Source organism: Aristolochia californica, unplaced genomic scaffold (assembly GCF_029961685.1).
Source record: "Aristolochia californica isolate CCGP_79_NKW_82.1479 unplaced genomic scaffold, dmAriCali1.0.hap1 SCAF_15, whole genome shotgun sequence".
NCBI lineage: Eukaryota > Viridiplantae > Streptophyta > Magnoliopsida > Piperales > Aristolochiaceae > Aristolochia > Aristolochia californica.
Window position 1 is genome coordinate 23,728,484 of NW_027181826.1, and position 15,168 is coordinate 23,743,651.

The 15,168-nt window shown below is 36.8% G+C and overlaps 2 protein-coding genes and 1 pseudogene across 2 annotated transcripts; all 3 read right to left on the minus strand.

The window, feature by feature from the left end:
- Positions 1-267: 267 nt before the first annotated feature.
- On the minus strand, positions 268-6,642 carry LOC137951931 (uncharacterized oxidoreductase C24B10.20-like; annotated as a pseudogene).
- Positions 6,639-7,007, minus strand: LOC137951271 (auxin-responsive protein SAUR77-like). The gene has a single exon (XM_068797857.1). It carries the CDS (start codon positions 7,005-7,007, stop codon positions 6,639-6,641), a length of 369 nt encoding a protein of 122 aa, XP_068653958.1.
- A 580-nt stretch (positions 7,008-7,587) lies between these two features.
- LOC137951930 (uncharacterized) lies at positions 7,588-13,119 on the minus strand. The gene is made up of 11 exons (XM_068798926.1): positions 12,869-13,119; positions 11,718-11,906; positions 11,443-11,496; positions 11,111-11,221; positions 10,778-10,840; positions 10,441-10,695; positions 10,113-10,259; positions 9,993-10,020; positions 9,839-9,909; positions 8,476-8,535; positions 7,588-8,053 (listed from the first exon to the last, which is right to left on the minus strand). Exons 1-11 carry the CDS (start codon positions 13,073-13,075, stop codon positions 7,985-7,987), a joined length of 1,254 nt encoding a protein of 417 aa, XP_068655027.1. The 5' UTR covers positions 13,076-13,119; the 3' UTR covers positions 7,588-7,984.
- Between the last annotated feature and the right edge of the window lie 2,049 nt (positions 13,120-15,168).

The window sequence follows — 15,168 nt, forward strand, 5'->3', positions numbered from 1 at the left end:
CTGAATGATGCCGAACTACCAGAGCTTTTATCTCAAGTTTACTAAATGTGAATCAAAGCAGCACTGTAGGACTGGATTCTCATTGTAGGTTGTACCAACAACTCGATCTCATCTCTGTGGTGATGGCGACAAACTACCATGGATTTTGATTTCCCTAATGCAGAGAAACGGCCGAGCAAAAGATGCACCATATAAGATAAACAAATGAAATAATAGGCAAGCTTATCAGAAGATGCTTCAGGGGGTTCCCATAGCTCCAATGCCGGCCAGTTCTTGCCTGTAGCTTGTCAAAGGATATTTATATTATCTCTGTCTAGTACATTGTCTCAGGACCAAAATATTTTCCTATCAAAGTAACTTACCAAGGAATTTCCTGGCCATCCCAAGAAAAAAACTTGCCATTGTCACTAAGTTCTGTATTGTTGATAATACTTAAAAGAGTCTCTCAGCTGAAATTTCTTTTGTAACCACGGTACCTGGATACAGAAAAATGCATGAAACAGGATCCTTCTTTCATGCAAGCTCCACCGATGTAGTCTTTGTCACTACATGAACAGGAGGAAAGAAATTTTCAGAAAAAAAGAAATCAGTTTGGTACACTGAGAGATCTTCTGGCAACAAACAAGAATCTGTGAGTCCTTTCTAAAAGCATCCATGAACTTGTGCTCCGGTGCTTCTCTTGGTTGATTAACGTTTACTATGCTTTGTCTCTTCAGAATCATCCAATAAATTGATCATCAACAATAGATATTATCTTTAGCAAGTCGTTTACTGGAGCTCAATTTCAGGGCTGCATGTGAAAATTTTGAAATTTTAGACTTCCATACCTATAGGCTTCGAACTAGATCCTCTGTACCCAAAAAGATGATCATACCTTCTAAAATATCTGGTGAAAGAGGGAAACATCATGTTATTGTCAGTTATGAATCACTTGATGCAATTGGATCTTTCATGGAATAGACCATCGAAACTGCATATGTGACTCTCAAAGCCTCACGGTAGAGTCTTTCTACTTAATACATTCATTTTTTGCTAATATTCCCACACTACTTGAGAGATTGAATATTGACAAAATAAATCAAGGACAATGAAGTACAGATCAGTACACTGATTAAGTGTTTCCTTTGAATGCACAGTATGAATGCCAACCCCTAAAGGATTGTCCCTAACGGAACCCACTCTCGCACTAGGTTTACCACAACTGCAACATCTCTTTCTGTTCCTCACCCACCTCCAGCCTTCAGAAGTGGCCATAAGTGCTGCTATAGTTCACAGAGTGATTGTTATCAGTTTCATCAATTGGAAGATCAGGCCAATGTTTGCCATATAAATACAGATACACAAATGCTTACCAAAAAATAAAAATACAGACACATAAATATCTGGTACATAGTGGCCATTTATCAGTTTTATCAATTGAAAGATCAGGCCAATGTTTGCCATATAATTATAGATACACAAATGCTTACAAAAAAAATAAAAAAATACAGACACATAAAATATGGTACACATCAGCCATACCACGAAGGTCTGTATCGGTCAGTATAGGATCATACACACCATAATAACCTTCCTGAAATATGGTATGTCACCTGATATTGGATATGGTGGTATAGCAAACCATGGTTCAGAGAGAGAAAAAGAGATGATGTTATATCCTTCATTCTTGAATGAACTCTCAATCAATTGTTTTATATATAAGTTGTCGAAGAAAGACGCAGAGGGCATGAAATATATGTACCTTGGTCACTAAGATCGGTCCTACTGCATTTACCTCATATTTAAGCATTAAATATGATTTTTGAACTTTAGCCAATGTTGTTTCTGCACTGGATCCCACACAATCAATTCCAATTCTGAAAACCAAAAGGCATCGAGGGGAAAAATTGTTCATCTAGCAAAATAGTTTTAGCTGATTCATTACTAGATATATCTGTTTTTCTCCTTTCTTTTTCTTTTCTCTGGGAAAAACTTTACCACCGTTAATTGGTGAAACATTGCTGTACTTTCTTTGATTCTTTTTAGGGAACACTAACCTGGCTACAGAACATTAGGAATTGAAAGAATTTCAAACACATTAATGAGAAGGTTTAAAGATCCATATTTTTTCTCTTACAGACTCTGCCGCCTCCTGCAAATACAAATGTCATATCTGATTGTTTCAGAAGTGCAGATTCATGAACTAACCTTCAAATGAACAAGAGGCAAAGTTTAAATGAAGAAAAAGGATCAACCTAATAGACCAAACATTTGTTCCTTTTTTGTGTGGGTAACAAATATTTGAATAAAGTAAAAACAATTGCAGTTCTGCTTATTCAGCTTTGGGAAAATCAAGAAAGTTTTTGAGTGTGTATAGGAGTTACCTCTATGGTTCTCTCAACTGTTATGTCCAATGGTAGTATGTTAAGGCGTTCCCCAAACTTCCTTTTCAAATCCAGAAGGCCAGTAGCCTCGTTAGGATTTCTACAAGTACCAATTACAAGTCCATTCTCTTTCTTCTCTAAAGCTGCCTAACCTGTCAATCAAAAACCCAACTTTAAACCAAATTGTAAAACCATTCAGATCTCTATTCAGTATAGCATCCAATTACCTCCTTAATCTCAAACAACTTGACACAGCCTACGTCAATATATATATATATATATATCAGAGTGAATGGAGAAACCCACCATGTGTGAATCTGAGAACACTAAAAAGTCTTTAAAGTGGCAAAGTCTATAGACCAGAAATCTGTGAAAATATTCTACTGGACCTATTAAGTCCGTGAAAACTAAGATACATGCCGTAAAATAAATGCCACTGACAAAATAATCCAACATACAAATGAATAAAGCTTAAAAAATCAGGATAAGTGTATTATATTTATTCCTATTCCTTCTATGAAGGTGCAAGAGAAAACGGATAATAATGAACAATCAAGCAAAAAACATTAATTGAAAAGATTCAGATCTTAGAATGTGAGATGACAATCGAGTACAGTTACTATGAGACAAGGAAATAATATAATCATATTAAAGCCATTAAAGATTGTCCCAAGAAGAGAAGCATGAAAGAGTTACAAAAATAAAATAAAATAGAACAAGATATGAAATCTTAATCAATAATATCAACACATAAACTGTGATGAGGACCAAGAATCTCAAACTTGTATTTATTTATTTATTATTATTATTTATTTTTTTGAGAGCAAAGAGAAAGGGGAATTCATTAAGAAGCCCAAGACAAGGAGCAAGAAGATACAAAAGTAGCTTTTGAAGAGAAGATATGGAAGACTCTTATATGACTCTCATAGTAAGAAGTCTCACAGAGTCAGAATTAATATGGTGGAGTCTTACAGGAGTCTCACAGAAGAGTCTCAGTTTAAAGGTGTTTTAGTTATGTTAATCTTCTATTTATGCTCAATTGTTTAATTATGCTAGGACTTATCTTTAAGTGTTAGACTTTGGGTGTAATTGGGAAAAGGGTAGTTTAATTGTAAATGGACTCTACTACTTTCCTCTAATATAAATAGGGGTTCATATACTCAGATTACAACAAGTTAATGAAGTTTTTTCTCTTTTTCAGAAATTCAATAGTAGCAAACCAAGAAAACCATAGAGGCTACAGTACAAGAAGAAAAGAACAAAAGCCATAATACACAAATAAAAAAGGATCAAAGATCATAAAGGGAGGGAGGTGCCAAAAGCAAGTTGCTGACGACTGACTCCCTCTCTAGTCAAATTGTCAGCCATGCCATTTGGATCCCTAGGAACATGCTAGCAACAAATATGTCTAGATCTACTAATATCCTCTATCTCGTTGAAGTACTCCAAAAAAACACGCTGGTGGAGACTTGCTGTGTGAGATCCATGAAATGATTAGCAGGGAGTCACCCTTGACTACCAAAGGGGTCAAGAATCTCTTGAAATAAAGACTTTAGTCCTAATAGGAGAGCTTTGAGCTTCACTGCAGTACACTCATAGTGCCCAAAGGGAGCTAAGTATGCAAGGAAAACGGCCTTCGATGAATCCCTCACCACTCACCCACCACCGACGGGCCTAGGGTTCCCCCTAGATCTGCCTTCAATGTTAAGTTACACCAATCATTTAGAGGAGGAACTCAAGCAATTGGTGGGCAACATGATTCAGGGCCACTTGAATGATTGATTGCCAGTTTCTTCAAATGACCGAGCTGGGCAGATGAGATGAATCCTTTAGCTTACTTGCCCAAAATAATATATTGTGCATTGTGCATTGACTTTTCAATGATTCCTCCCAATGAGGTTTGCTGACCTGCAAACACCCTTCTGTTGCACTCGATCCAAACATTCCAGGAGAATGACATGCTGATGATCCCTACAATTTTTTATCAGTTTTGCCCCAAGGGACGGGTTGAGAGAGAACAATGGAGAAGGGGAGCAAAACTAGAGACCAAACGTCAGGGTAAAAGCTGTCTAGATTGGTTGGGCAAATGGACAATGGATAAGAAGGTGGATGATAGATTCCAATTGATTTAAGCAAAGGTTGCACGAAGGATCATCAAGGGATCTCCCTCTCCTAGAGAGCTGGTCAGCAATTAGGGTCTTGCCCTTATTAGCTCACTAAAGGAAGTGTGTCACCTTAAAAGGGGCTGGGATTTTCCAAAGGACATTCCTAAAGGGGACTGGTTTAGAGCTAACACCACATAGAAATGAGTATTGGGAGACGACAGTATAGGTTCGAGAGGGGTCACATTTCTACACCGTGGAATCCTAGCACCAACCCTGAATGTATTTGGCTTCAACAAGGGAAAGGAGATCCGCAACCTCCACAGATTCCTCATCAGAGAGAGCTCTTTTAAAGTTAAGATTTGAGGAGCGGCTGCTGAGTTTTGTGAGTATGAGTCACTGACGGACACAAGAGGGTTTGCAGCCACTCCAAAACAGCTATAAAAAACTGTAAATGTTATAAACAGCTACACAGACACAACTTTCAAATGTTATTAACAACTATTGCCAGAACTGCAAGAATGAATTGCTGTAAACAAGAATACCATAAGTTTGACAAGTAATTAGGATTAAAGAAAAGCCCAACCAAGCAGAAATTTTGTGGTTATCCCGTTTCCTTCAAATAAAACAGAGAACTGTCAAGATTTGATGGAACATGAAACAATTTGACAAGTTTCTCAAGCTACTGCCAAACAAATATTTAAAAAAAGTACAAGTAAAAAGGACCATCACAAACCATAAGAACATATAGAAACAAGAAAAAAAACTCTAAAACCAGGAACATGATGTGAATCTTAAACGAAAAAGAAAACTGTTAAAATCTGATATAACCACACAAACCTCATCATGAAAAAATGTTTGAGACAATTGGCACGAGATTAAAGTCCTGACCGACAACATTCACAGACAAACTAATCAATTTTGGTTCTACCAGAGTGCCGACGAAGATGCAATCACAGGAACTTTCAGCAAACACCTATAGAATTTTAGAAAGCTGTGACCCTATGATGCTGCAGTTCACTCATAATGTCCCAGAAAGGGAATCAGGAATCGTCTAGAAACAACTTAAGAGTATATAGGCTTTTTCTTAATCTCGAAATCAAGCTCTTAGATTTAATGCAAATGAAAGAAACTCAGGGGCTTTAACCCCAAGAAGGCAAGAACCCATAATTGTTCTTCCCAAACGGAAAAGCAGGAAAGGTATAAAAACCTAAGAGGGACGACCAGAATATAATACAATTCAAATTGCTCTCAAATTCAAGTCCTATTCCCCTGGAAGCTCCCTGAACCATAGAAACTCCAGCTTCGCATCGCAATGCTGATTGGCAAAATGAAGCTCTTTGTATGAAACGCAAGGGAGAAGCCACGATGTTCATATGGAGTATAGGATACAATGGCAGAGTATTTCAAGTTTCAAGTTTGAACTTCAGAGTTTGAGTAGCTGAACAGAGAGAAAGCTCGCTTTTCCAGTTTTCAGTTGTCAAGATTTAATGGCAGTTTGTGATTCTCATAAAGTAGGGTGTTCAGCTATTTTCCTTCATCAAACCAGAAAAGAGGAGAAATAAATTGCGCGAAGGGATACTGGGGTAATTTAACGAAGAGATAGCTACCTAGGAAGGTGAAGGATGGAACATCACTTGCGGAAGGATACTCTGTCGGCTGTCGAAGTGAAAGAAGAGAGAAGAATTGCAGAAAAACACTTGGGATAGGCTTCAAAAGAAAAAATTCCAGAAGAAGAAACTGATTAAAACAGCTAAAAAAGCTTAGCCTAAAACATTGACAACACCCAGTACTGATCTAAGCTTCATCCTCCAGAAATTTATGAATTTACTTCTTAAGCATTCGAAAATTTATTAATACAAGAGTCCCTCATTTCAACAAACAGTAGTACAGTAGTCAATGAGGATCAATCAATTTGTCTTCTATTTATTAGTGAGAGGAACAAATAAGCAACGATACGAAGGCAGCATAGACACTGGCAAAGCGCTTACAGAGACCAGCATGGACATTTCACAAAAAGGGTGATCTCTCTACCATACACTGTTAAGAGAGTTAAGCGTGGTATGAATCAGAGCAACATATCAAGTGATCCAACTTGCGGTCGATAAGATCCATCTATGTTCTTAGCCGTAATCTTTTTTTTTTTTATGAGATAAACAAGCACCAAAGTTCTTCAATACGCGTAAAGCTCCGCCAGTTCTTCAAACGATTCTGGTTCAGCAGACGCTTCAGGATCCGCATTCTCGAGCATCCACAAGAGATGGTCGAAGATGACAACTTCGCACTTGACGGAGATGTCTCCGGCATTATGCTTGGACTTCTCGATCAAAGCGTTCAAGAGAGGGTGATCCAGGAGCTTGGCATTGATCATGTAACGCCTTCTCGAGCTCCCAACGAACACAGCCTCTCTTTGCTCCTCCTCTGTCATCTCCCCCCAAAAATCTTCCCTACTGGTCTTGGACCTGAGGCTACTGTAAGAAGACGATCTCCCTAGCTTTGACAAACTCTTACACTTCCTCAGTAACACATTCATCTTCTTCATCTCTGCAACATGAGAGAGAAGGAGAGAGAGAGAGGGACTAATGAATCATCATCCGAACAATGCTTGATATATACACTCCTTCAGCTGCAAGATTTCATGGTGGGTGACCTATCATTGTTTCTCCATGCAAAAGGGCATGGGTCCCATTGACAGCCAAACGATATGGGTCCCATCTTTGCGTTTAACAGCCCAGAAACCGGAACGAACAGACACAATTCATCTGTAATCAATGGCGCGCGCACACAAACCGAGTTCTGCAAATTGTCAAGCGGTCGGGGGCAGGACATCATCTTCTCATTCAAGTTCGTTGTACAGAAAGGATACGTCCAAGTGTGCCAAGTGGGCTAGGTGGGCCAAGAGACAATGGACCGTTGATAGGTGTTTGTGGGGTCCTGGTGGGGTATGTTTCCTCATCATTGGAGATAGGGCATCTGAGGGCGACCCTCCATCTGAGGCGTACCCAAAACAAAAGGAATTTAAGAAAGTTGTTAGGGCAAGATTTCAGAAAAAAAAAAAAAAGGACAACAAACCTAACTAACAATAGCACAAATAAGGTTTTGATGTTGGAGAGATCATCAGCTTAACTTCAAAGAAACCCAAACCAATCAAAAGTGTAGTTGTCGCTTACAAGCAAACAGAAATCCTTCTTCTCAAGGATTTTCATCAGGGCATTAAAGGGACCCAACATCATATTGATTATTGTTTCACAATAAGGATTTGTGGTTCAGATCTGTCTTTTCTTCCTGAATTATTATACATACATTGAACAAGCTCAATTGGTCTGATTCTCAGCAAAAAATTTGGTTGCTCTAGGCATTGATACATGTGAAAAAGAATATAATTTTTCTGAGTTCGGAAAAAAGAATCATATCTTGGGAAAATAATTGAAGACTCAACCGGTGAGATAACTCCAAAAGTTGCCTAACAGAGGCAAGGGGCAGCATATCCCTGTTGAGTTTCAAATTCCAATGGCAAAATCATACATTGAACCGGAAAAGCATGACATCTCCTTCCTGTACCAGATACTCTTTCCCCTCTGATCTCAGCTGCAGCAAAACAAGTGGTCCATGTCAATCACAACTGGTTCATGTAGGTGGACATTCAATATGCTTGTTGAGAGAGATTTGTCTCATTATTATATGTTAAGAAATGGTGTAAGCAAACCCTTATCTGAGGTTTTCAATGTTGCAGCTGGCCCAACATACATTTTTTACCTGGTAGGTGTGACTGGTTTGCATCTTGTTAGCCACACTTCCAAGTTAAAGAACTCAAATAGGGTTTGTGGGAGGTGGACCTGGTTAACCAGCATGGTCTAAGTGCAGTCCAGTATGCTTGATGGGTACCATGAATCCACTACCCAACATCAATATCTAAAACGGGGCCATAAAAATGGAAAATGTCTTATTGATGCTGTTGCACCTATCATGTCGATGTGTTTGTCAATACCAGACAAGTGTAACAAACTTACTAGTCCCTTTTCCCTTGCAGCTGCCAGTGACCCAGCTGCAACAAAATCATCATACGACACCTGATTGGTAAAACAGAAAATCAGGTACTGTAGTCATGGCATTTTGTTAAGTTCATAAAAGGGCTGACAAGTAACAGAACTGCAGTACAGAATGATAGATCACAACCCATTATGATTCATCTATTGTTCAGATAACACCAACTTGAAAACATTGCACCATGTATTTTTGGTAACCAAAGGGTGATCTAACAGTGAAAAGAATAATATGATAAATAATTTAACTAAAGGTGCAGACAAGATAAAGGCTTTTCCGTGCTTAATCAGGAAGAATGATTGATGGTGGAGTACAGGGCTTGGTGCCTTCAATTTCTTTGAGCATAAGATAAACATCCAGAAAGGTTTGAAGTAGATTTTCCACAAGTAAATTAAGGTCATCCCTCCCGTTTTAGACCAAAGGCTTGCAAAGAATGGCCATAAGTGAAGGAAGAATAAGATGTAGCAGAAACCATGAAGATGGCAGGGAAGAGAGGATTAAAAGAATGAACGTAAATATAACAGCCTATATCATGGAAGATTCAGAAAAACCTGACAATTATGCAATGAGAAGTTCTCATTGCTTTTTTCACTTCTACACGTAATATAGTCATAATAAAACTTATTTATGCATGAAGTACAAGTGGCATAAAATAGAAAAGAATTTATTTCTCATTGTCTTCCAAAAATAAAACAATCAAAACCTATTTATGCAGGTAGAACAGACTACACACTTGGTTTTAAATAAGAAATTTTGATCTGAATTGTAAGCTTTAACCGAATGGGGGTGGCCAAAATATTTTTTCTTGAAACGCCCAAGCATACTAAAATTAATGTTGACTACAGTACTTTTAGAGTTGAATACTATAAAAAAAGTGTCTGATTAGCTGGTAATAGTGAGAAGAATGAAACAGGACATGGTTGCAATGTGTTTATTCTCAAGTTCAACTGGAGGAAAAAAAATTAATCAGCATTTTGTCGTTTGAGCATGATTGGCAATAAAGATACTAATCCTTTATTCAAAGTTTCAGTAAGTAACATATGATCATTCGGGATGCAGTAAAGGAATGGTCATTTTCTGTAGTGATAGAAAGCAGAAAGGAGTTATAATAATTTATTTTAGATTTACATAAGTACCAAGCACAAAACAAACTTACTTTCACATGATTGTTTTATATATCGATATATCAAAATCTGCCACTTCCTATTCCAACAACTTTATTCAGAAAATTATTATTATTATTATTTTATAGCTACATTATATGAAAGCTAGAAAGATAAAATCATGAAGTAATTTTATTTTATTTTTGAATGTGAATGACTTTCTTACAGTCTCAGCTCGAATGAAGCCTCTTTCAAAATCAGAATGAATAACTCCAGCAGCTTGTGGTGCCGTCATTCCTGAATGATATAGCATAATCATTTAACATTCTACCCACACCATTCAATCTAAGATTTAAAAAATACAGATTAATAGAGCCAACCTGCACGGATAGTCCATGCTTTGGTTTCCTGTAATTAATTTGGAAAGGCAACAGTTTTAGCCAGAAGAAAGAAAGAAAGTCGCACAAAAAACAGATAACTTATTTTCATATAAATGTCACCTTCTCTCCTGATGTGAAGTACGTTCGCAAGCCTAATAGTTGATAAGTTGCCCTAATAAGGTTCCCCAGTCCACTATCACCGACCCCAAGAGATTTCAAATACTCATTTCTTTCTTCTGGTGGAAGTTCAGTCAGTTCTGACTCAACCTGTTAAGTCAGTAACCCTTAGTCATCAATAACACATACCTTGCCTCATTTAGTTCATAAAAACAAGTAGATTAAAAATAGGAGCAGGGAAAAAAGAATGTATATGGCTTTTTTTATTTTTTAATAACATGTAGTTAGGCTACATAAGATTACCCACTGGTGCTTAAATTTAGCACCTTACCTGTGCAGATACTGTTACAAGCCCTGATAGCAGCTCTGATGCAAGTTCTCCAACTTGCTTTACATGTGGATTATCCCCAGGTTGAGCAAGATCAGATTCAGCAACATTGGCCACATATATGACAGGTTTCATCGTTAGTAAGCAAAGATGTTGAACTGCCACCTTTTCAAAATCTGTTAAAGAGACTGAACGTGCTGGTTTTCCATCCATAAGTGCCTGTTGGATTCTTTCCAAAGCCGATTTCTCAGCTTCCTCCTGAGATAAGCAGTTGCAGTTAAGACAGCTGGTTTCTTGGGCAATAACTACACATTGGTTGTCATGGAACTAGAAATTCTACCTTGACTTTTGACTGGGAATCTTTTGCTTTGCCCTTTTTGAGTTTATCCATTCTCTTCTCAATCTGCAATACTTGTAAGCATCCTAAGTCTATTAGTTTCACTTTATTCAGGGAATAATTCATGATAGTGAATGCATTAGTCAGGGTTTAATTCATGATTGCGAAAGCATTGTTCATTACAGAAAATTTTTGGATGGTTTTACAATTACATTATTCAAATTGGTCCCATCCAACTTCTACTCATGTTCAGTTGTATGCATCTGTGAACAGAAAATACTTTAACCAGAAGTGAGATCTAATCCATTTGTATACAACAAGCTCTAACTTTCATACCTGGTCAAGATCTGAGAAAATTAGCTCCAAGTTAATCACTTCAATATCTGATTTTGGATTGACTTTTCCATTCACATGAACAATATCATCATCTTCAAAGCAGCGCACAACCTGGAGATAATTAAAGAAGAAATAAATATGTAACCATTTTTTGACAAATAAGACAGCAGCCATTGACGTTTTCCCAAAATCTTCTGCAGACCTCTCTATAATGTTTACTTCAATTTTAGAATCACAACAAACCTTTTTGAAAATGTCCACAAGGTTTGACACAAAATTTGCAAAATCAACAGTTTGGAGTTACCATTTGCATATCAGAAGATGCCACATACCTGAAGTATAGAATCCACTCCACGAATATGTGACAGGAACTTATTTCCCAGACCCTATATTACCATACACAAAGAATAAGAAAATTTTGAACATCTGTACATGGCAATAACCACAAAACCATCACTCATTATGTACACAAATAGCAATATATTGCAGTCAGCACCAGCCAAAGCACTCGAGGTTGCACATAACAGTAAAAATAGTGCTCGAAATTTATCCACAGAACAAAGAAACTTCAATGCCACTTGACCGAGGGCCAAACCATAGTACACACCTCCCCTTGACTGGCGCCTTTTACCAATCCTGCAATATCCACAAATTCAATAGAAGTTGCAACCACTCGTTGAGACTTGCTGAGTTTTCCAAGCACATCCAAACGTGAGTCTGGAACTCCAACAATGCCAACATTGGGCTCTATTGTACAGAAAGGAAAATTAGCAGCCTGGGCTTTTCCATTCTCTACCTAAAAACAGAAGAGGTGAAGGTGCGTAATCACCAATAATAACTCAGTCACAGATCAAATTAAAAAAATAAGTAAATAAATATGGACTAAGAATTCAAATCCTTTCTGAAAGAATGAAAAGATAATGGAAGCAGCTGAAAACAAACACACAAGCACTGGGAAGAAATAGGGAAAACAAAGAAGCAAAAAATAACAAGAATGGATTTGACAGCCTTCTTAGAAATTTAACTATTCCAAGAATGAGGTGAAAATTATTAGCTTAAAGAGTCTGGTGAGATATTTTTCCTGCCTGATTTTGCTTCTAGAGATTGAAAAAAAGATTTACACTCAAGACAACTTATTTTTCCTGAAAAAAGTTCTGCATATGTTACGTGTACTTCTTAGATTACATTCTCAAAAAAGGTTGTGTAGATATAGAACAAAATTCAGCACTTGGCACTACACAAAGGAGCGTGGAGATAAAAAAAGAGATATGTGTGATTGAAAGACGTGCTTGAAACAGTTAATTAAACCATTGAATGCAAACCTAAAGAGTCGCTGAGTTCCATTTTGGGATAACGAAGTACATTCCTATAACAAATTCATTCCTACTCCCTATACAAAACAATGATGATAATTCAATGGCCAACCTTTACAGATAAATTTTAACTTGTATTCAAAATACTACATAACCACCTAGCTTACAGTAATCCACCACACCTTCCCAATTTGATGAATCAGTTAAAATAACCAGCTTCACATAAAAGTCTACCAAGAGTAACTAGTTAGGCCTCACTGAAATTATTAGATAAAAAACTGTAACAAGTAGTCATAACTCATATGCAACTTAGAATTTTACTTCCGACGAATTAAACGAGACATAACAAACTCCTGTAACTTAGAAGAGAAAGAAAAAGAAAAGATAAGCATAGTGGAGTCTCATGTTTCAAGGCACATTGAACTGAATGGGGAAATGGGCTTACAACAGCGTTGAAGAGAGTGGACTTTCCCACGTTAGGAAGACCAACGATGCCTGCTCTCAAGCTCATGCTGATCCGCGAAGAAGCCGACAAAAACCGCGTTCCGGGTCCCGAATGGTTTGGCCATTGAAGGGCAAGATTTCTTAAAAAGGAGGTTTTAAGCTGAATACCAAGAGCCGGACATAGATGCTGAGAGGCGATTTTCGCCATGTCTTTAGAGCTCTGCTCTGAGCTTGCGAGTGAGAGAGGGAGAAAGGAAGGGCTAGCGGAGACGAGTCTTTTATCACTGAAAATAGAGGGAAACGGAGAGGCATATAAAAAAGAGAAAAAATCGCTACGATTTAAACCGTTCATCTATTGGTTTCTTGCTTTATCCTACTCAAAAATGACCCTAGAAAAATATTTCTAGTTTTTTTTAGGAAATATTCAATATAAAATCTTATTAGTCCTTTACTAAGAAATTACATGAAAATTTTAAATTTTCCCTTTTCTGGGAAAATAAATATAAATTATTAATCAATGTCATATATTACCATATTTATCTAATAAATTTTCGGTAAAATAAAATATCAAATACAAAATTTAAAAAAAATATATCTGAAAATAAATTGGTCATGTTAAATCAACTATTGTACTCTACGTATTGTCTCGCATTTAAGTTGTTATATTGTTACAAAAATGGTTCGTTAATTCAGTTTGTTTATTTCTTAGATATTTTATTATGCATTAATATGGTAATTATATGAGCCAATGAAATACGTACATGATTAATTACAAATAATAAATAAATAACAAAAACGAAAGTAATATGTTGAATTATTAATTTATTAATAACATACGATATACTTTAACCTAAAAATGAATAATTTAAGAGAAAAAATTGATCTAATCATAACTTTAACACACTATATATTTGTACATAATATATTTTATGTATTATTAATTAATAATATATTATCACAAAATTTAAAACCATTGGTTTAATTAACTATAGCAATCGGATAATTATGCAAAAATAATTTATCAAATATTTATTTTAAAAATATTTTAATTATGACTATTAAATCACTATTTTAATATAGTATTTGTAAAATAAATATATTAAATAAATAAAAATAATTATTTTATAAATAAAAATTATAAATTAATGATTTTTATGAAGATAGTTTAATTTTTCCTAACTTAGGAAAAATTAAACCATCATTGTCTTCCTCAACAGCGAGCCAGTGGGCAACGCCTATAGAGGCGGCGCTCCGACGGTACGCCGAGAGGGAGAAGAGAGGGAGGCCAAGAAGCTCTGCAACAGATGCTCGACCTCCCGTGCTCTGCGATGGAGGTCGAGAGGGAGAGGAGAGGGAGGATGGCTGTTAAACCGAAGCCGATAGCTGAAATCAAAGCCGAATGGGGAAATCGATGACGAATTGAAGTAGAAATTAAAAAAATCGAAGCCCAAATATCAAAATCGAGCAGCAGGTTCAGAGGAAGAGTGAGTCCGAGATGGAGAGAAGGACGCCGAAAGGACGTTCGCAGCAAGATGGACACCGTAGAGAGGAAGACCGGAGAGGGACGGTGGAGACGAGAGAGGCAGCAGAGAACGAGAGAGGGTTGCGGGAATGAAATGGCTGAGAGGGTGTGTGGCAGAGAGAGCCCCGAGAGACAGTTCCGCGTGTGAGTCATGTAGATGATTCTCAAAATCGGGCAGAAAATATTTTTCGCCGTTTACTCTTAGGACATGACTTCCTGAGTCATGGATGTTCATGTACATGACATGAATTTCGGCGCTCCCTAATAACCTCAGGACATGAACTGCGTAATGCGCATGAAGATCATGTCCTGAGTCATGTGCACTAACCCCCCCTAGTAGTCCCTCCAAATCATCTTCATCTACTTATGATCTTGTCAAAATTATACATCATCCCCAATAACTTCTACTACTTCTACTACATCTTCTTCAATTCCTTCATCACTTCAATCTGATATCCATATAAAATTGTCAATAATGTAATAAGAAATTAAAATTTTCACTTGAGTCCTGTATGGATATGGAAGTGTTCGATCCAAAATTTCAAACTATTGCTTCCACATACCAAACATTCTCTCAATTGTGATTCTTAATGATGAATGACGATGGTTGAATAACTCTATTGCAGTTCGAGTAAGATGATTTTTATCATATTCATTTAAATGATATCTAGTTGAACAATAAAGTGTAAAAAACCAAGCAAGTTAGTATATCCAATATCTACCAAGTAGTACTTTCCTACAATATGAAACAATAATAATGATTAATAAAACTACAGCTA